This window comes from Natator depressus, chromosome 1 (assembly GCF_965152275.1).
Source record: "Natator depressus isolate rNatDep1 chromosome 1, rNatDep2.hap1, whole genome shotgun sequence".
NCBI lineage: Eukaryota > Metazoa > Chordata > Testudines > Cheloniidae > Natator > Natator depressus.
In genome coordinates this window covers 326,181,534-326,204,496 of record NC_134234.1, presented here as the reverse complement: position 1 = coordinate 326,204,496, position 22,963 = coordinate 326,181,534, and the positions used below count along the sequence as shown (strand labels likewise).

The window sequence follows — 22,963 nt, the reverse complement described above, 5'->3', positions numbered from 1 at the left end:
GCGGCCACCCAGGGGCTACAAGGATAACCCTTGTCTTTTCTCACTTGACTTTCAGAAGGACCTTGTGTACCACAGGAACAGGAGGTAATGCATAGAACAGGAGCTCTGTCTGTGGAAGTAGGAAGGCGCCAGCAAGAGCCTGGGCTGTGACTGCATAGCAAGCAAAACTGCTGACGTTTCCTTTTCAACCTGGTTGCAAACAGGTCTACCTGGGGAGATCCCCACCTCCAAGATGGATCTGATCACCTCTGGGTGAAGGGACCGCTTATGGTGAGAAGAGGAGAAAGACCTGCTGAGGTGATCTATCACAGCGTTCCAGGCTCCCAGAAGATGGGAAACTTCAAGGTGGATGCAGTGTTTCACACAGAAGTCCCACAGGCAGATGGCCTCCTGGCACAGGGTAGAGGAACACACTTGTCCTGGTCTATTGATGTAAAACATGGCTGCTGTGTTGTCCATAAGCACTTGCACAACTTTGCCCATGATCTGGGGAAGGAACACTTGGCAAGTTAAGCAGACTGCTCTGAGCTCTCTGACATTTATGTGCAGGGAAAGCTCTTCCTGGGACCACAGGCTGAGTTCTGAGGTGCTTGAGACGAGCCCCCCAACCTAGATAAGATGCATCCAAAATTAGGGATACTAAAGACTGGTGGTGACAAAGGGAACATGCTCATGACCACTAATCGGGGAATCCTTCTACCAGTCGAGGGAGGCAAGGACTGGGGCAGGAACTGTAATCACCGAGTCCAAAGGGTGTGATTCAGTGAGTACACAGAGGCCAGCCAAACTTGAAGGGGTCTGAGGCGCAGCCTTGCTTGCCATATCTTGTAAGTGCACACAGCCATGTGGCTCAAAAGTCTGAGGCTGTCATTGTGGGGTGGGCATTGAACTTGGATATCAGAGCTGACATTGTCTGGAATCAAGCCCCTGGGAGGAAGGCTCTGGCCCAGGTCAAGTCAAGCACTGCCCTGATACACACTATTCGCTGGACAGGAACGACAGTCAACTTTTGCTCATTTATCAACTGACCCAGAGCATGGAAGATGGCTTGGACCAGGTGCAGTTTTTCACTTGAGCCTCTGATTGGCCACTGATCACCCAGTTGTTCTAGGTACAGATAGACTTGAACGCCTCGCCTTCTGAGGAAAGCAGCTACCACTGCCAAGCATTTTGTGAAGTTCTGTTTGGGGCCTCGCAGTACCTGTGTGACCCCGGTAGCGAAGCTGAGATGGAGGGGGGCAGTTGCCTGTGCTTGTAACCCCTGCTCCATTTTTTTAAATAGGTCCTGGTGAAGCAGCAGAGCTGAGAAGCGGTCCAGCGCCTGAGGCTTGAAATGCTTCCTTGAAGGTGCCAAAGAGTAGAGGTCCAGAGATCTGAGGGTAGTCCTGGAGTCATTCAGACCATGGAGCTTTGAGTTGGTCTATTCTGTACCTTCAAAGGGAAGATCCTGGACTGACTAGTGGCCTCAGGTGGTAGCCCTGAGGATTGGGGCCAGGAGCACCTTCTCATGAGAACAGCCGAAGCCATTGTTCTGGCCACTGCATCAGCTGTGTCTAGGGCTGCTTGGAGGAAGGCTCTGACTATGGTCTTCCATTCCTCCGTCAGGACAGAAAACTCTTGCCTGCAGTCATGTGGCATCAAGTCTTAAAAATTTGCCATAGAGTCCCAAATACTGTAATTGTACCTCCCAAGCAAAGGTTTGTTGGTTGGAAATGCAAAGCTGTAACCCACCCATCGAATAAATCTTCTTACGAAACAGCACTAGCTTCTTTAAGTCCTTTTGCTTGGGATTTGCACCTAACTGTTCTTGTCTGTCCCTCTCATTGGCCACATAGTACTTTTTCTCTGCCCAAATTGAGGTGGGGGAGAGAGAGAGAGAGAGGATGGGGTCTGCCACAGGGACCTGATTGGACCCATAACAGCCTCATTGAGGGGTAGAGCCACCTTTGATGGGACTGCCGTGGCCAAAATATCAATGAGGCTATGGGAGGACTCTAAGAACCTCCATCTCTAGCCCCAGGTTAGAAGCCACCCTTTTTAGAAGCTCGTGGTGAGGTCCAAAGTCATCCTGTGGCATCAAGCCACTTGGTCCTGAGACAGCTTTGTCTGGGGAGGAGGAAGAGGCGTGTACAGGTGTGTGGGGGGGTCTTCCTTCTCTTCTTCAACCCCAACCACATCATCCAGGCCTAAGTCCTGCGTGGGTACTGGGCTTGGTACTGGATTCCAAGTTGGGTGCCGGATGGTGCAGTGGAGGAGCCCTTCTCTCAGACACCAGCAAGTAGGAATGGCTGGGCAGAGGCCCCGATACCAGGAGAAAACTGCAGGGATTCTAGAATGGCCACTAGACTTGCTTCAGAGTAACAGCCGTGTTAGTCTGTATTCGCAAAAAGAAAAGGAGTACTTGTGGCAACTTAGAGACTAACCAATTTATTTGAGCATAAGCTTTCGTGAGCTACAGCTCACTTCATCGGATGCACACTGTGGAAAGTGTAGAAGATCTTTTTATACACACAAAGCATGAAAAAATACCTCCCCTCACCCCACTCTCCTGCTGGTAATAGCTTATCTAAAGTGATCACTCTCCTTACAATGTGTATGATAATCAAGTTGGGCCATTTCCAGCACAAATCCAGGTTTTCTCACACCCCCCCCCCCACACAGACGACAATTGTCCCATTGGGCTCAACAGAACAGGGAGTGTCATCAGGTCCCTGGCCGCTGCAAAGACCTCCAGGGTGGAAGACATTGCAATCCCGCTGGTGCCACAATGTCTCTCCGGTGTTGGTGAGTGATCCCGCACCAGACTCAACAGCACCTGCAAGCAGGGCAGAGTCAACGCTATGGTAACAAGGGTGAAGAAGAGACATGACACAGGTCACGCTCCGCTGCACACTCCTTGTTTGTCTTTTCTTTGTACTAGGGAGTGTCCCCTCTTGGACCATTGTTTCTTCTGCCTCTTTCTTGGTACCAGAGAGGGGGAATGGTGCCAAGAAACATGCAGTGCCGGAGGAGCGCTTCGCACTGAAGCCGAGGTGCTCGGTGCCGAGTCAGACTGGCTTGCCTCCAACACCAGTCTAAGCATGGCTTCCATTAGGATAGTCCTTAGTCTAGCCTCCCTATCCTTTTTTGTACAAGGCTTGAAGTTGCAGCAGATTTGACAACACTCGTCAGTGAGCTTCTCCCAGACACTTCAGACAGCTAGAGTGTGGGTCGCTCACTGGCATAGGTTTGTCACAGGACGTGCAAGGTTTGAAGCCCAGAGACCAGGGCATGCCAGGCCCCAAAGACGAAAGAAGCCTCTTTAAACTAAGAGAGGGGAGTCTATCTATACACTAATACTATTTACACTACTATTAGAAATTAAAATGAAGATAACTAGAGAATAACATGAAAAAAACCCAACCCTGAATGATCACCTTGCCAAAGCAAGAGAAGCTGTTCCAGTGACCGTCACGGGAGGTAAGAGGGAACTGAGAGGGTGCGGGGCCAACTGAGCCCCTTGTATCAGTGCATGAGTGCATGGCACCACCGGCTTGGCGGGCACCACCAAGGGAAAAATCTCGGTGACAGTGCACGCAACACACACGTACCTAACGTGGAATGGACCTGAGGAAGCATTTGAAGAAGAACGTGCCATTTCTATCTCAGATTTCCTGAATAAGATGGCGTGCAAGAAGTATTTCAGCCATCCTTATTGAACTGGTTACAACGAGTCTCGTATCTTGGAGCCAGTCTAAAACCTTTTAACTTAAATGAAAAAGCCAGTTGCCAGGTTACAGCCCCTCTCTTAAAAAGTGTTCTATCCAGTCTAGTATCACTTTGTCCTCCACGGATGATCAATAAAATCGAATAGATATTTAAATATATGCCAGTCTCCAAACTGGAGAATTTTAAGGCAAGATCACCTGATCGTCAGCTGCTCACACACTGAGTCAAATTAACACAGTTCTACTATAATCACTTCAAAGGGCTTATTCCAGTTAATGACTAGCCCTTGGTCTAGTCCCAGAAGTGACAGCATAGGACACATGCCCAAGCTCCATTTAAAATAAGTTTCTTTAAAATCCCTTTCAGACCCATAGGGAAGAATGTCTGTGAATGAAGCTGCTTTCCCCCAGAGACCATTAGGATTCTACTCCACTTCTAAATTTTCTGAATTTTCCTTCATACACTTAAGAAGAAAGGTCTGAAAAAAGTCAATAAAGCAGAAAGAAAAAGCCTCAAAACACACTTCCCCCGATTTCTTATTTTCCATACCATGACTACACTGACCAATTTAGCTGGACCAAAGTCAAGTCATTTTCAGGAAATTTTATTTATATATTATATAAAATAAATAAATAAATAAATAAAAACACACACAGTCCTTCTCTGCTTTCTGAAGGGTTTAAACAAAGTGAATGTTGATACTACAGAGCTATATATGCTGAAGGTTTTGTCCTCCATCAAGCACGCCAATTAGCGAGAAGTCAAGTCCACAGAACTACTTAAATGACCTATTTTCTCAGAGAGTCAAAATACCAAAATGTAAATTTACACTGCAGCAAGAATTCAGAGCAATAGTATCAACTTAATTTCCATATATATAATTATATAGTGAAATTGTATATATTCACCCAGAACTCTGTACTGTTGTAATTTTTTACAAAACAAACAGCATTGGGTTTGTCCTGTTCCTACAGACAGGAAACAAGTGACCTGACTATAAATTTATGCATTACACAAAGAAAAAAATGTCACAAAACTTAATCATCTCCTCCTGATGAGTCACAAATTTATCTCTCCGTCGCCTTCTTGTTACCGATATTAATATAGTAATTACTTTTGAATGTCATCACAATAGAGAGTCTCCACCCACTCAAAAGCTGGCAGTTCAATATTTACACCTGGGGGAATTCTCTGCCACTGCAAAATTCATGTCTGGCGCATAATTTTTTTTTCCCCCTGCAGGAAATACATTCTTCCCAAGAATTGCTGCAGTTATACCTTTCACCCACCAGAGGACGCTATGGTGCCAAAACAGCCAGCAACATGAACACAGCCAGTTGTTCTGGTGCCACAGAGGCCTCTGTTGGGCAAAAGGCAGAACTGCAGAATTTCTGGGGCAGAATGGTTTTCGTTTGGGAAAAAAAAATTCTGTGCAGTGGCGCAGAATTCCCCCAGGAGTAGAAGTTAATCACAGCACCCTGCCCACGGAGCCAGATTAAGTCAGAGTGGGGCACATGGTGTTGCTGGGGGGTGGGGGTCACAGACTGGGGTTCAGAATGGCTAGTGGGGGGCATGGGGGACAGAGTGGGGCGTGGGCTCAGGAGCTAGTGGGGTGACAGCATTGAGCCAGGGGCTGAATGGGAGTGGGGGGCTGCAAGGCGACATGGGGATGGGGGGTGCCTGGACAGGGGCAGATGTGTGACTGAATGGGAGAGGCTTCGGGTCAGCCAGGGTCTCCATGGGGGAGGCTCCCCAAGTGCCTAACAATCCTGCCCCCCAGACCCAGTTCCATACTTCTCCCACCCACACCCAACAATTCTCCAGGTTCACTCCAGGCTCTTTCCCTCTCCCTCAGCTCCTCCGTTACCCCTGACTCCTCCAAGCCTTTGCACTGCTTCAGATGGGTGCATGAAATACAGTTCTGTAGTGTAATTTAAATGAATTACTCAAAGTTCTGTATTAATATGCCTAGTAAGGAATCTATTTATCAAAAAAATTACCAGAAATTTTGGGGGGGGGGGGCGTGGTCTATATTGTTAGATACATACTTTCTGACAGGTATTTTGAAATAAAATACCAAAATAATTGAAACTGGCACGATTATATTTTGTTATTTTGACATATAAAATATGCAGAATATTAAAATATTGTGCCCAGAATTTTTAATTTTTTGGTGCAGAATTCCCCCAGGAGTAAACACTGGTCTCTCTCTAATACTACCAAATTATTCTTTTTACTATATTACCACCTAGAAGCTCCAATCAAGCACACAATATGAGACAATCCCTGTCCTAGAGAGATTACAAAAAGGTAAGCCACAACCAGATGAAGAACAAACTAAACAACAGGTGAGGTAAATGAGGGTAACAGTGAGAGAAACAAGGCCATATAGACTAGTTGTGTGCATAATTAGCAGTTCTGAGCACATTATAATATATATACATTTTCTCGTGTCATATATAACAAGAAAATTAGTGATCTAGTAACCCCTATTAGCCAAATCATTATAATTTCTGTCTTACCCATCACCATAAACTCAATGTCAAAAGCAAAGCAGCATTATCTAGTAATCTGAACATAGGACTGGAATCTGAAGATCTGGGTTCTACTCCCAGCTTTGCCACTGACTTGGTGGCCTCAGACAGCTGAAAATCTCTGTTCACACTCTTTCCTGAAAAATGATAATGGCTAATTCATAGGGGCATTGTGGCTATAGTCATTAATGTTAGTAAAAAGTGTTTTTGAGAAGTTCATATAAAAGAGGTATGCAAGTGCAAAGCGTCAACATATAAAATGGAGCTCCTTTCCTGATAAAACCATTTTTCTTCTCCTTGTTCTTTGTTCCCACCCACCCCCTTTCTGTCACTCAAACTTGTAATCTTGACATGTGAGGAAAAAGTAAATATGGCACAAGACCCTAAAGTACGAAATAATAAATGTCTAAATACTTGACAAATTTCTTTCAGTACATGATCTACAGAATCTCTCCCCTTCCTCTATGTGCTTCTGAGAAGACTAGCCCGTACCGGGGCTATTTCCTGCTTCAGCTGTTGCAACCAATGAATACTCCACACACTGACCTTGACCTCCATTGAGTGCAATAACTTTTTATGTATTCCAAGGTAGGGACTGCCACTTTAGGTGCTAAATCCAACATCTGGGTGTTACTGAGATTCTCAAAACCCCTTCTCAAGTGTCTACAGAATTAGACAGGTAAAATCCCTGGGTGCTTGAGTATCCTCTGTTAAAAGTCTCTAGACACCCAAATTTCTTCAAGTATGTATGTACACAGATGCCTCAGATGCATGGGTACCTCTTTTATGCCTTAGTCTTCAAACTAGGCATTTCCCCACCAAACTCACCTGCAGGACCTGATTGGGCAGGTGTGCTCAGGGCATGCCTAAACACACGCAAAAGGGCTGGGGAGGCCCACCTTATAAGCTTTAGCCCAGTGGTCAGAGCACTCACCCAAGATGTGGGAGACGTGGGTACAATTCTGATGTGCAGAAGCAATCTGAACACAAACTTCCCATCTCTCAGGTGAGTGCCCAAAGCACTGTGGTATGGGATATTCTGGTGCAGAGTCTCAATTTTCCCTGTTGAAACTGTTCCTGTCAAGGTTCCTTCCCCACTCTGAACTCTAGGGTACAGATGTGGGGGCCTGCATGAAAAACCCCCTAAGCTTATTTTTACCAGCTTAGGTTAAAATTTCCCCAAGGTACAAACTATTTTACCTTTTGCCCTTGGACTTTATTGCTGCCACCACCAAGTGTCTAACAAATATAACGGGGAAAGAGCCCACTTGGAAACATCTTTCCCCCCAAAATCCCCCCAAGCCCTACACCCCCTTTCCTGGGGAAGGCTTGATAAAAATCCTCACTAATTTGCATAGGTGAACATAGACCCAAACCCTTGGATCTTAAGAACAATGAAAAAGCAATCAGGTTCTTAAAAGAAGAATTTTAATTAAAGAAAAGTAAAAGAATCACTTCTGTAAAATCAGGGTGGTAAATACCTTACAGGGTAATCAGATTCAAAACATAGAGAATCCCTCTAGGCTAAACCTTAAGTTACAAAAATACACAAAAAACAGGAATATAAATTCCATTCGGCACAACTTATTTTATCAGCCATTTAAACAAAACAGAATCTAACGCATATCTAACTAGATTGCTTATTAACCCTTTACAGGAGTTCTGACCTGCATTCCTGCTCTGGTCCTGGCAAAAGCAGCACACAGACCGAGAGAACCCTTTGTTTCTCCCCCCCTGCAGCTTCGAAAGTATCTTGTCTCCTCATTGGTCATTTTGGTCAGGTGCCAGCAAGGTTATCTTTAGCTTCTTAACCCTTTACAGGTGAAAGGGTTTTTCCTCTGGCCAGGAGGGATTTAAAGGTGGCTAGCCTTCCCTTTATATTTATGACAGTTCCAATGTCTATAAATGAATAAATAATTATGCATTCAGACAGAGGAGCAGAATGACTGCAGAGTAGCAGTTAGAGCATTCACTTGGGAGGTAGGAAATAAGTTCAAATCCCTTCTCCACATGAAGCAGAAGGCAGCCATATACCATGTAAAGTGCAAGGGCCATTTATGGTGCTCTATAAATCAAACCTCCTGCAAAGGAAAATTGTCAGTCATTTATTTGGAATGTTAAAAGTGAACTATTAATATTTTTGTTTGTCTGCACCCATTAGGTAAGACAAGGTAGGTTTGTATAAATGTTGCCAAAGTTCTTTAGATTCTGTATTATTCTGAAAAGTATTTTTCTCACTCTAAGGAGTTTTGTTTTTTTATTCTCTTCTTTCTTGGAGTGTGGATAGGGGGAAAAAGTTCTATTATCTTTACCATGCAACAACAATGGACAGGAAATTATGCTTGAACGACATATGGCATGTTAGCTGCACATCTACATTTGTATGTACTTCAATACTCACAGCCCTGGTTGGGTCACAAAAGTCTATCTTCAATCTCCCCATTGCTCTAATGATAGCAATAATGGATTGAATGGTATTACTGTAGACAACAGCTTTGTACTGTTTACATTCTTCTTCTGAATAACCAGCTTCATGGATAATCCTATGGAGGAAAATAATATTAAGTCTTCTATTCAAACGCAAGCAAGTAAATAATTTCAGTTATATCTTTTAACCATACTTACTTCATTTGTTTTACAATTGTGCTTTTCCCTGATTCACCAGCTCCTGAAAAATAAAAGTGTAAAGATTATTAAAATACATCCTTCTTGAGTTCCCTTCGTTTCCAAAGCTAACAGTTAAAAAGTCAGTTTTCACATTTCAAGAATTCCTTAACTGATATATTACCGAAGGATTTTAAAACACAATTGTTACAAGTTACCTTTTAACATCAGTCAGGAAGTTTAAATTACAAATTCTTGCTTTTGACACATTACAATAGGAGGAGATTTAACTCTGAAATGCCTTTATATTCATAGCTAGACTCCTTCAATCCACACAATCTTCTCATTTAAAAAAACTGCAGGAATGTCTAATGCAAACAAATGGTCAAATACATACCTGCAGAATCAACTAACTAAACCAGGGATGGGCAAACTATTGCCCGGGGGCCACCTCCGTCCCTCCAGACATTTTAATCCAGCCCTCGAGGTCCCATCAGGGAGCAGGGTCCGGGGCTTGCCCCGCTCTAGCCAGGGAGCGGGGTCAGGGGCTTGTCCCATTCCGTGTGGCTCCCAGAAGCAGCAGCATGTCCCTTATCCGGCTCTCACGAATGTGGGAAGCCAGGGAGCTCCACATGCTGCTCCCGCCCCAAGCGCTGCCCCCGCAGCTCCCATTGGCTGGGAACCACGGCCAATGGGAGTGGCAGTGGTGGCGCCTGTGGATGGGGCAGCGCACAGAGCTGCCTGGCTCTGCCTCCGCGTAGAAGCCAGAGGGGGAACATACCGCTGCTTCTAGGAGCTGCTTGAGGTAAGCGCCCCCCTGAGCCTGCACCCTTGACCTCCTCCCATGCCCCAACCCCCTGCCCTACCCCGATCCCCCTCCCACCCTCCGAACCTCTTGGTCCCAGCCCCACCCCAGAGCCTGCAACCCCAGCCGAAGCCCTTACTCCTCACCCCCTGCACCCTAACCCATTGCCCCAGCCTGGAGACCCCTCCCACACCCTGAACTCCTCATTTCTGGCCCCAGCCGGAGCCCTCACCCCCTCCTACACCCCAACCCCCAATTTTGTGAGCATTCATGGCCCGCCATACAATTTCCATACCCAGATGTGGCCCTCAGACCAAAAAGTTTGCCCAACCCTAAACTAAACCAACAAGTTGACAACCTTTTCCCTCACATGCTTTCACAATACCTCCCCTGAAAGACAGTGTAATTGAACGGTCATTCCTGCGACATCTAAAGGCTTGTCTACAGGGCCCCGCAACGCAGGCTATGGGTGTGTGAGTTGCAAAGCACACTAAAGTGTTTACTGGAGCTGCCCCACATCAACCCTGCTAGCATGAACTAAAAGGCACAATGGGACCACATTAACACAAACTAGGTACACCTTTTATTACACTATGTCAATCATTTCATTAGTCAGCTTTTGGCACTTAACACATCTTTCAGTTTGACTTGGGCTAAAAGTTGTGAGATTCAGTCTAAGAACAATTTATACTTTTTTTAAAGGTTATGAAAATCGTGTGTGTAAGTAAGTTGTAATTCATATGAAATATACAGCAATGAATGATTCCCTCTCCTCCATATGTAAGTAGTTTTGGGGTTTTTATTAATCACTTCATCATAGTAAAAAATGGACATAAATTCTGTGCCTGGGATGGTACATTTTACCACAATCTGAAGAGTGTGTGTACACACACACACATGCGCGCGCACACACACTCACTCACTCACTCTCAGAGGTTCTTCTCAAGACTCATACTGGATGACCTTCATAACTCATTGTAGCTTCACTACTCATGAATAATACAGCCATCCCAAACTCCTATTGATAGAACCCTGATATGGTACCACATAATCACATTCCGTACAGCCACAGATAGACATGATAGGTACTAGGGGAGGGTTCCCCAACACCACTGATGAGCTCTAGGAACAAATATTTCCCCATCTCAACTGCTAGGAAGGAAGAAAGGATTGACTAATGAGTCCTCCAACTTTAGTATCAACCTCTAGAAAGTATGTCTAAAAGTTGGTGCCTCCTGTCTACCATACATTGGAAAGGAGAAGTACCTCTCTCCCCCTTCCCATAATTCCATCCTACCATCAGGGCTTGTCTACACCAGCATAGCTGCACTTGTGCAATCCTCCCCTGTACTCATGTAAAAAGTGACAACTTTCCCCAGTATCAAACTGGGGCAAGTTGTACTAATGCAAGTAACACTAGAGGTCTGCATGTGTACAGCTACATCACTAAAAATAAATTAAAAAAAACCCAAACAAACAAAAAATACACCCACTATGGCAGAACCAAGTGTGCCATGGAAACACAGAGCTATGGAGGACTTGAAACCTTGCTTGAGGGAATTTTCAATCTACAAAATCATTCAGGTCACCAGCTCTATTTACTGAGATCAGGGTCTCCCTGTACCAAGAATGGATGAGGGGGAGAAGTTTCAGATACTGAATAGCAGCTTTGTCTTGTGGGGCTACTATATTTTAAAGGCAGCCTTGTTAATCCACCTCTCTCCCCCCAAATTAAACAATCCCCAAACCACAATTTTCTCCAGGGATTCCAGATTGAGAATAAGATATTTGCCCTTTTTGCATCTGATTGTTAGCTTTTTTAAGGTGGTGAGCAAGAGCTTATTGTTGGCATGTGCTATATTCCAAGGGGGAAGGAACAATTTCTACCTAACATTCCATATCATCTGAATCATATTGGTCTGAGACTGGGACGCGTCCTCCATCCTTACAAGGAGAAAGGGAGGTGGACACTTAGCAATCCCCATAGGACTGCAGAGCTTCAGTGAACAATACTCTGATATCCATTTGGGATAGAAGGGGGTCACAAGGCACCATGCCCCAGCTTCCTCTCTTTCTGCTTGCTCTCACTTTGGAAGGCACAGTTCAAGAACTCCATATACTGACTATATAGTTTCTGTAACTATCTGCAGAGGGCACACACCTGCAAGAACAGGAGAAGCCCTGCCACTAGTGGCTGCTGGTTTGGTTTCTCCACTACTGTACTTTTCGCTACAAGAAGAAGAAGAGGGGTCCAATGGAGCTTGAGCTAGTCTTTTATCAGTGGAGTCTATAACTCATTGTAGCTTCACTACTCATGAATAATCTAAAGCTAGTCTTTCCTTTATTCTCCCTGTCCAGGATCTTTTCCCCCAATCGCCTTTCTGCCCCTCATCAAAACTAAGAGCTCTGTGTTGACAGCTTGGAGTGCATCTGCAGGCAGTAGAACTACAGCTTATAAGTTACGGCCCAAGCCCCTGGCAGCTTCCCCCAGACCACTTTCCTAGGACTGAGGTATGTGAAGGAGCCAATTTCTAAGGTTGCTAATGCTTGACCAGTTACTGTGTTTGATTCCTGCTCTCTGATGAGAAGGGTGAATCTTTCTGCAGGAGCCTCTACTGTTAGAACCGCTCCTGCCTCCGCGGAAGCAGGAAGCGTGGCCCTCCTTGGCCTTGAGAGAGAGATTATACCAGAGGTATTTCCAGAAGCTTACAGCTGGCTTCTCCAGACCTCCCTGGGTTCTTTGCTAAAACCACTGTCCTTTCTCAGCATGGGAGCTCAGACTTTTTCCAAGTAAAGGCAGAACCCTTACTTTTCCCCCCAAACACAGGCCCATCTTTTTTCCTGGAGAAGTCTAATGCCTGGTCTACTTTAGGAAATTAGGTCAGTATAATGACATTGGAAAGGGGTATGAAAAATCCACACCCCTGAGCAACGCCGTTAAATCGACCTAACCCCAGGGGTAGACAGCACTAGGTCGAAGGGAAACTTCTCACACTGACTTAGTTACTGCCTCTCAGGGAGAGGAGTACCTACGCCAATGAGGGAATCTCTCCCGTTGGTGTAGGCAGAGTGTTCACTGAAACGCTGCTGCTGTGCCGCTGCAGCATTTTAAGTGTAGTCAAGCCCTTAGACAGGGGCAGCACTAAGGCTAAGCATTCACTGGACGTCTACCCTCTGTTCCTCAACTCTTCCTTACCCTGGGTGGCATAGCTGGTGTTGTGAAAAGGACTGCCTGAGTAAACGGTAGGCAGCTGGCTGAAGGGGTGTCTGAGCACCCCTTGCCGCCTTAAAGGGACCAAGTCCTAAGGTATTGGGGTATTCTTAATAGGCCTTCCTAATTTCCTCCCCTCTTCATGAGGAGGGACGCTTCCCTGCTTAAACTAAATCTGAGCCATCTCTGCACTTCAGTCAGGTAAGGCATGCTAGACTTAGCTGGTGCCTGGCACTGGACCTGGTTATGATCAGTTACACTGGCCACCTACTAAGGGAAAGTTCTGTGTACATGAACTGTGGGCCACAGCCTGTCATAGAATCATAGAATATCAGGGTTGGAAGGGACCTCACGAGGTCATCTAGTCCAACCCCCTGCTCAAAGCAGGACTGATCCCCAACTAAATCATCCCAGCCAGGGCTTTGTCAAGCCTGACCTTAAAAATATCTAAGGAAGGAGATTCCACCACCTCCCTAGGTAACGCATTCCAGTGTTTCACCACCTTCCTAGTGAAAAAGTTTTTCCTAATATCCAACCTAAACCTCCCCCACTGCAACTTGAGACCATTACTCCTTGTTCTGTCATCAGCTACCACTGAGAACAGTCTAGATCCATCCTCTTTGGAACCCCCTTTCAGGTAGTTGAAAGCAGCTATCAAATCCCCCCTCATTCTTCTCTTCCATAGACTAAACAATCCCAGTTCCCTCAGCCTCTCCTCAGAAGTCATGTGTTCCAGTCCCCTAATCATTTTTGTTGCCCTCCGCTGGACGTTTTCCAATTTTTCCACATCCTTCTTGTAAGTGTGTCAGTGTGTCAAGTGTGCTGTCAGTGTGTCAAGTGTGCTGCTAGGGCAGATGGACACCGAAGTGGGTCACAAGAGCTGCTTAAGTCTTCAAAGGCCTATTTTTTACTTCCAGTAGGAATTTGGTAGGGACAATGTTCTCCACCTGCTCAACACAAACAAACAACACTACAAGTCAAGTAAGCGATACTAGCAGTAGAATGACTGTACCTAATCAGGTGAGGAATCTGTACGAAGCCAAGCGGAAACAACTAAGATGTTTGTACACCAAATGCAAGGAGCCTGGGTAACAAAATGGAGGTACTAGAATAACTGGTCCAAGGGGAAACAGATATTATAGGTTTCAGAGTAGCAGCCATGTTAGTCTGTATTTGCAAAAAGAAAAGAAGTACTAGTGGCACCTTTATGCTCAAATAAGTTGGTTAGTCTCTAAGGTGCCACTAGTACTCCTTTTCTTTTTAGATATTATAGGGATAACAGAAACATGGTAGAACAGTAGTCATGACTGGAGTACAGGTATTGAAGGGTATGTGCTCTTCAGGAAAGACAGAAATAAAGGTAAAGATGATGGAGTAGCATTGTACATTAATGATGAGGTAGACTGTAAAGAAGTTAGAAATGATGCAATGGATAAAAATAGTCTGTTTGGGTCAAAATCCCAAACTACACAAGATTAGAGGGCTCTATTTTTATATCTTTCTATCTTCAGTTGCACTAATTTCTTCAAATTCAGTCGTTCACAAGTTAAAATAACTACATACATAACTTTCTCAGGAAGAGCTGACTAGGACTGGTAAAGCCTGATGAATATTATTTCAGAATGATCAAATAAAATCATTTAAGAAGCAGATATAATTATCACCATAGTATCAAAGTATAGTATAATGGAGAAGTTGGTCATGATTTCATAGCTCATATTGGATTTAAACTTCCATTTTCAGACCCATTTTCAATATCCCTCTAACTTGACTGGAGAAATTAGTTTATATGCTTAAATTAGGTTTGAAGTAGAATTCTTCTATTTAGAAGTCTACAATTAAAAACTGAAATGGTAAGAGAGCAAAAGTTAAGACAGTTTCATGACTGTAGACACATACCACATTACTTAGAAATTGAGAATGCTAGAAAAAAAACATCTGTTTGCAGCATGGTTGTAGCCATGTTAGTCCCAGGATAGGAGAGAGAGATGTGGATGGAACCACTGTGGAATGGGCCACCTGAATATCCTGAGAAACTCTGCTTCCCCACACACACCTATGCACATGCCTAGCTATTACCTACCACCCCATATTAGAGCCCATATGGGGTTTCATGAAACAATTACCACCCATACTTCATGGAGACCACATCCTGAAAGAAATTTTTCCTGAATGCCCTCTTCTGGCCTTCAAACAACGCCCCAACCTTGTCATCATCAGAAACCAGTTCCCCACAGAATAGAACAGTCCAACTCAAAATGGCACCAGACCCTGGCATAACAGACGCAAAACATGCAGACAGATCTCCACTGTATGATGATCAACACCCCACACAACACACCCGACAAGATCCCTGGGTCTTATACATGTCTATCAAAACATGCATCAAATACCCCAAAGACAAATATGTGGGTGAAACCAGACAATCACTACACTCTTGAATAAACTACCACAGACAAAAACACCCTATCACCCAAGGGCAAATACTTTTCACAAAATGACCATTCCATATCTGACCACTCTGTCCTCATCCTCAAAGGAAACCTGCATAACACCTTCAAAAGATGTGCCTGGGAACTTAAATTCATAACTTTGCTAGACACTACAAATCATAGACTCAGACACTGGTTTTATGTCTCATTGCAACAGTCTAAGGGCACAGCTACATTAGAGAGTTTACAGTGGTGCAGCTCCACTGATGAAGCTGCGCCGCTGTAAGAGCAGCTCTGTTAGAAAGCTAAGCTGATGGGAGAGAGCTCTCCCATCAGCTTAGCTACTCTAGCCCTCGCGAGCGGCAGTAGCTATGTCAATGGGAGAAGCTCTCCCACCAACACAGTGCTGTCCATACTGGTGCTTATGTCGGTGTATCTTATGTAGTTCAGGGGGGTCGTTTACAGGACACATCTACACTAGCACTTATGTCGGCAAAATTTTTGTTGCTCAAGGATGTGAAAAAAATACATCCCAAGCAGCGTACGTTTTGCTGGCATAAGCGCTTGTGTGCACATCGCTATATCAGTGGGAGACGCTCTCCCAGCAGCATAACGCAGCTACACGAGTGATTTTATAGCGGCTTGCCGCTCTAAGCTTGTAAGTGTAGACATGGCCACAGCCTAACCCACTAACCCTCATTTGTCCTACGACAGCAGAGGTGTTAATTGCCCACCTTATAGCGAATAGTTTCTTGCAATATGTGTTAACTCATGATGTTTAACAGTCTGTTCCACCTCGTATTTACTAGCTGTGACAGTGACTACCTTTCCCAGACCTGAAGAAGAGCTCTGTGTAGCTCAAAAGCTTGTCTTTCACCAACAGAAGTTGGTCCAATAAAAGATATTACCTCACCCACCATGTGTCTCAGGAACAAAAATTAACATTTCAGTCATTACGAAATAGATCTTTATCAGTTACTTATCAATTAAAGTTTCCCTATACAAATAACTAAAGTTTTGAGTGCTAAGAACTTAACTGCATTCCAATCTGCCATGAGTTGGAGGGTGACAGATTTGGGTGGGTCATAAGGGAGCACAGAAGGGAAGCCCCAAACTATATTACACTGGCACCTTAGGGATATGATTGGGATATACAAAGGTCTAAGCACAAAGATCTCCTTTTGCAAACATTAAAAGAGGAATGATTGTGAATTGAGGGTGCGGTAAAGAAGAAGCCAAGGAGACAGCTTGGCTGGAAGCTGGAGCTGCGAAACAGAGATGGTTCTGGGCTTCCAATTCAATCTGGCTCAGGAATAGGGCCAGGGAGTTAATAAAACAATCGTATTTGCACCAGGAAAACGGGCTGCAAGCAGGGCAGAGAAAATTTTAACTGACCCAAAATTTCAGACAGCGCTCAGCTTTTTGGGTGAAACAGTAAGAGTCTATCACTCTATTAAATCTGAAACAGACAGGAAATTCCAAAACAAAACTAAGTTACAGTTAAGGTTGCAAAGCACCGTTGTGAAGTATCAATGAACACATCTGTGTTAAAAGCCAAAACACATTAAAAATTATGGAAATAGGCTAAACGCACATACAGACACATTCTCAATCACCAGCATCTAAATCACCTTAATTCTTCCCTTGCAAGTGTTGTTTGTTTGGTTTTTTTAAACAGGGGCAGGGTTAAGGTTATGTAGATGTTGATGACTAAGCCCTGGTCTACATAAGGAAATTTGGTTAGCATAACTACATCGCTTGGGGTGTAAAAAATCCACACTCCTGAATGCCACAATTAAACCCACCTAACTCTCGGTGTAGATAGCACCAGGGCAATGGGAGAATTCTACTGTCAACCTAGTGACCACCTCTTGGAGAGGTGGATTACCTATGCTGACAGGAGAAGCCCTCTCATCAGCATAGGTAGAATCTTTGCTGCAGCATCTTAAGCATAGACAAGCCCTGAGGGTTTTTTTGTTTTGTTTTATTTTAACACCAGAGTGGATAAAAATCAAGGTTTTTTTTTTTTAAAAAAGTTTATTTAAATTGGATTTTTTTTATAAAATGCTTTTTGAGGAAAAAACCTATCTAAAGATAGTTTTAATTAAGATACATTATAGCTCAAAGATATCTCATCATGGAATAGGGATTATAAATTCTAATTCTATAGTATGAGACAATATATTAATGTAATGTTTAAGAAAAGTTTTGTAAATGAGTTCCAATAGTTCATGGATTAGGGACCCAATCTTATGGGGCTCCAGGGGGTTCTGTATAGATTATTTAGATTAATCTTTCTATCTACCCAATGGAACTCAGTGCTCAGTCTAGACAATACCATCAGAGATGCTTAGTTTTGCAGTTCTCAAACTGTGGATTTGTGTCTCCAGAGATAGCTTGCTTGTTAACAGCAAAAATGTTTTAAAATAATATATATAGCTGAGAAACATCAGACCACAACCCTATTGTCCCTCTGCAAATTTGTGTACACAGTCAGTCCCTTACCTCTCTCTAAAAGTGAAAAGTTTCAAAAAGTTCAATGAATAGAAGATTGTTGGGGCCGGAATAGATCTGGACACGGAGAAGTCTGGAGATAAATGTGAGAAGGGAGGGACAAGCACTAGAAACAAAAATGAAATTGCTTGAGCAGCAGTCTTGAGGTCTTTCTGAGTGTAGCCTTCATTGATTTGAGATCTACCATACCATTCTTTCACTACAAGGGAAAACCTATAATGGCAGTAGGCCATAAAAGAGACACAGTTTGGGAATATTTTAATGAAGTTCCTCTACCTATTGGCAAGACAGGCATGCGTGCAAAATGCAAACAGTGCAACAAAGAAATGCAAGGCCTGGTTGCCCAAATGAAACAACATCATGAGAAGTGTTCCTTCTCAGGAGGAAGCTGCATTGAAGATGATGAAAGGAACATGTCTGAACATACAGGATCTTCAGGTTGGTAAACTTTTTAAATTCATACTTCTTTCTCAAGGACTCCCTGTCTTCTTTCTGGGCTATTCCTGAATTCTCATGTTTGAGCAAAAAATATAGTTGTTACTCTATGGTACTATCATTTTAGATACAGTTTTGATAAAAAATAAATAGCTGAAATAGGCAGATCTTCCTTTTACAATTTCATCTTTAAAGTAGTATTGAGTGTCAGTGAATGCAATGAGTAATACTAAATGAGCAGTATGGTAATAATAATTAAATAACTACATAAATAAAATAACTACATAAATAAAATAACTTGACTTATTTTGTTTAGGAGAATCCATCCTCAACATACAGCATTCTGAAGACTATACACCTTCAAGATCACCATCATTTTCTATCGTTTCAGAGTTATCTGCCAATGATAGTGTTTCAGTCACATCATGTATGTCATATAGCCACAGTATATCACCTGTAGCAAAAAGAAAAAAAAAAAAAACTCCATCATCCAGAAACAACCAGCATATTACAGAAAGAGGTAATTGATGAAAAATCTGCCTGGTTTGTTTATGCAACAAACTCTCCTTTCCATATGATTGACTGAACCATGTTAATGAAGTGTGGGTTCTCATTAAGACCAGGATACAGTCCACCCAACAGAGCAGATGTTGCAGGCAAATTGCTGGATAAAGTGTATGAAAGAGAAATTGAGCAGTGTGCAAAAGGTCTAGAGGGTGAAATTGTTAACCTGAGTCTTGATGGGTGGAACAATGTCCACAATGATCCTGTTGTATGTGCTTGTGTGATAACAGAAGAAGAGAATGTCTTCCTTACAGAAACAATTGATACACCAGGAAATGCACACACAGCAGAATATTTACAAGAAGCAGCAATAAAAGCTATAACAAACTGTGAAAAAAAATTCAAATGTCTAGTACACAGCTTGGTCACAGACAATGCTGCAAATGTATCCAAGAGGAGAAGAAGAAAGTGAAGAAAGTCCTAAGCTAATAACATACGGTTGCACTCATTTGATGCACTTCCTAGCCAAAGACTTCGGGCTAATGTTGAAATTGCAAAATTCTTCCATAACAACCACTTTGCAGCAGCTGCTCTGAAAAAAGTGGGAGGAACCAAGATAACTCTCCCACAAGACGTGCGATGGAACTCAGTAACGGACTCTTTTGAGCACTATGTCAAGAACTGGCCTAATCTGATGACAGTTTGTGAACAAAATGGTGAAAAAATATTTAGATGGCACTGTCACAGCCAAAATTCTCACACTAGGCTTACAAGAAATGTTGAACACATGCTGAGTACCCTGAAGCCTATTTCTGTAGCTTTGAACAAAACGCAGGGAAATAGCCCTTTTATTGCTGATGCTGCTGAAATTTGGAAGGAACTGAGTGAGATCTTAAAAAAAGAAATATGCAATGATGGAGTTAAATTACAATAATTAAAAAAATGAATGGGACAAGCACTATCTCCAGCTCATTTTCTTGCAAATATTCTCAATACTCAGTACCAGGGTCAAACCTTAACCGCTGAAGAGGAGGAGTTGGCTATAACATGGACATCCAGCAATCATCCCTCCAAAATGCCAACTATAATAAACTTCAGAGCTAAGGGTGAACCATTCAAGAAATATATGTTTGCTGATGACGTTTTAAAGAAAGTCACACCAGTGAACTGGTGGAAGTCACTTAAACACTTGAATTCAGAGACTGTTGAAGGGATAATCTCACTTTTAACAGCAGTAGCTTCTTCTGCCTCTGTAGAAAGAATATTTTCTTCCTTTGGAAGAAGTCATTCCACATTGAGAAATCGTTTGATACCTGAAAAAGGAGGAAAGCTTGTTTTTCTTTTCCAGATTATGAACAAACAGGAAAATGAAGGTGAAGATGACTGAGTTAGCTGCAGAAGCCAATATTTTAAGTTTCTCATGTTGATCTGGCTGACACAGTTATTTAATTTTTTTTGTTTTTAATATTTTATTTAACTATTTTAGTTAAAAATAATTTTAACAAAAACAAATCTGATTTTAAAAAACTTGAATGTTTAACTAAATTCAAAAATTCATATGCTTGTTGTGTTAAAATATTACGCGTTTGCTGTTGAAGAAAAAAAACCAGAATACATAACATGGTTGTTTTAGTTAAATAAAACAATTTAAATGTCTGTCTGGTGATGTTCTCCTCCTAATACAGCATGGCAAGAAAATCCTACAAATATTAATGATTAACCTGTTGAACTGGAGATAGTTCACCTCCCAAGGACTTCATAAATATCTGCGCTTCAATTACCTTTGGTAAATGAAATAACCAAACAATCATTCATTTTCTGATATAGCTGTAAAACTAATCTGAAAAGTTTTCAAAATAAATCATTTAAAAAAATATATCTGGAGTACCTTCTAAAAATGAAACCTACATCTATCTCTGAGTTGTGAAGAATATGTATTAAGGTTATAACAACCAACAAGAATGCACTTTTATGTAGAAATCCATGATTAAATCGAGTCTTCCCAACTAGTGATTTAAATCAAATCTACCCTGTTTAACACACTGATGTTTTTAATGTTATGTCTTCTCTTGAACTGCTCTTATCTTTTTTTGTTTTGGAATTTACAAGTTACTTGAAATGTAAACATTTGAGAGAAGCTTGAAGGACTTAAGAAGAAAGTTGTCTACATAGTACCTACAGACTACAGAAAATAAAAGATTACAGTAACTCACCCAGGAAGTAATGAAGCATGAAATAAAGATCAGAACATCACTGTTAGAAGCCATAAAAATAACATGACAGACTTTGAAGTGATAATGACACTGATTTGTTAGACAGAAGATTTGAGATAATTCGAGATCTAGAAATCAGCCAGTGTTTAGGTATTAGGTAGAAACAGAAACCACGTGTATGGCAAACTTTCAATGCTCTCACTGTGGGTAAGCACTCTGGAAAACTAAGATGAAAGAGGAATTGCTGCTGCTTCATTTTTTCCTCGATAGGTCTTTATTGCACTAGACAAATCCTTAGAGTCAGTCTCTCAACAATAACTCATTTAGCTGATTACATAGAATATGTACTACTTAAGGTTACTTCTATTTTATTTACACCCCTATCATCTAGGGTAATTATGCAACAACTCATTTTAGTATATAGAATATAATGATTTACCACACATAGGCCACTGTTAGTTTGTTTTGGTTTGTTTAAAGTAATCAAATTACTTGAATACCTAGATTATTATTATTATACCTAGATTCATCAGGCCTGAAGCAAGGAACAAAAAGTAAGAAAAGGTAATTTAGGATTTTTCATTTACACCATTATTTCTACAAGAGTATGTTATAAGTAGTCCAATGTTTCACAAGAAAATTAGAATTTAAAAATAACCCTAAAAATAGTACAGTATTCACCCTCCATAATTTCCACTTTTATCAAATTTTAAAAGACAAACCTTTAAAACCGTATTTATCTCTGGATTCCTGACCCGAAATTTAAGTTACATTTAACAGGATATCTTCAGATAATCCCCAATTCTTTCCATATTAAACACATTCACACATCACTAAGGCAAATAAAGTGCTTACCCATCAGTTTCAAAAGAACATTCCAAATATAAAATGATGCATTTTGTCTTCCTACATCTACTGACACCCTAAAACCAGAATGTAGCAAATTACCCAAGAGTCAAATCCTGGACCCAAAACACAGCCCAAACAAACAGACCATGCACTGAGGATAAGTATTTTCCCAGGTTTGAAGGTTTTTCCAATATGTGCACCATATCTTAACAGTCACAGTCATATCTTAACAGGCCACTTTCCCTCCGATTTGCAAGTGCAAAGATCACCTCATTTCCCCTTTGGCACCTCCACCAAATAAAATCTCTGAACACAGTAATTGTTTATATAGGAAATATTAGTATTAACATTGTAATAGCATTCACCAGACCCATTATGTTGGGTGCTGTGCAAATACATATTAAAAACAAACACTCCAGCCCTAAAGAACATATCGTTCTATGCTCTGATTTTGCTCAGTTTCACGTTACCAACTTTGCTCATATAAGCAGTCCTGCTGAAGCAGACTACGACAAACACACAAGTGGCTTTAAGAAATTAAAGGAAATAGAAGGGAAGACAAGGATAGGAATGCACAACTATAGCCAGCCATATGACAAACCAAAATCCAAGCCAGAAGTAATCTTTTTGTTTTAAACCAGCAATATTCATGATAACAGTATTTCCTATTGACCACCGTTCCAGCTACTGTCTGTCAGAAAGCATAATGTTCTGTGTAACTGCAAGTCTACCTCTGCTCCAGAATCTCACTGTTCAACAGCTGACCTCCGCTGAATATGAGTGCCTAGACTTCTGCTGTGATAAATCCAGAACAAATTTACTCCATAGCTCTTCACTTCCCTGGGGAAAAGAATATGAAGGAAGACTCACTAAGCAGGAGGTCTCAGGATCAACACCAGTGGTCCATGAAACCAGTCCATGAAACCAGTACTATTTTACAGAGGGGGCCACCCGGTAACAAGTCTGTGACTGAGCAAAAACACCAAATGTCAAGTGTATTGCATAAAGGGGCATAGAAACAAAACCTCTTTCAGATTAACTTTCTGCTGGACTGGAGTCATCATCTCCTATAGGACTTCCCTTCCATTCCTGTGACTCAAGGTATGTCTACACAGCAATTAAACACCTGCGATTGGCCTGGGTCAGATGACTCT

The 22,963-nt window shown here is 42.3% G+C and overlaps 1 protein-coding gene across 1 annotated transcript in view; it reads right to left on the bottom strand.

Moving 5' to 3' along the window:
• GNAI1 (G protein subunit alpha i1) overlaps nt 1-22,963 on the bottom strand; it is a 71,404-nt gene that overhangs the window by 36,199 nt on the left and 12,242 nt on the right. Inside the window, exons 2-3 of the mRNA XM_074942553.1 lie at nt 8,868-8,910; nt 8,644-8,785 (exon numbers count right to left, since the gene is read on the bottom strand). Of these exons, the coding sequence (XP_074798654.1) occupies nt 8,644-8,785; nt 8,868-8,910 (185 nt within the window). The remainder of the gene's footprint in view (nt 1-8,643; nt 8,786-8,867; nt 8,911-22,963) is intronic.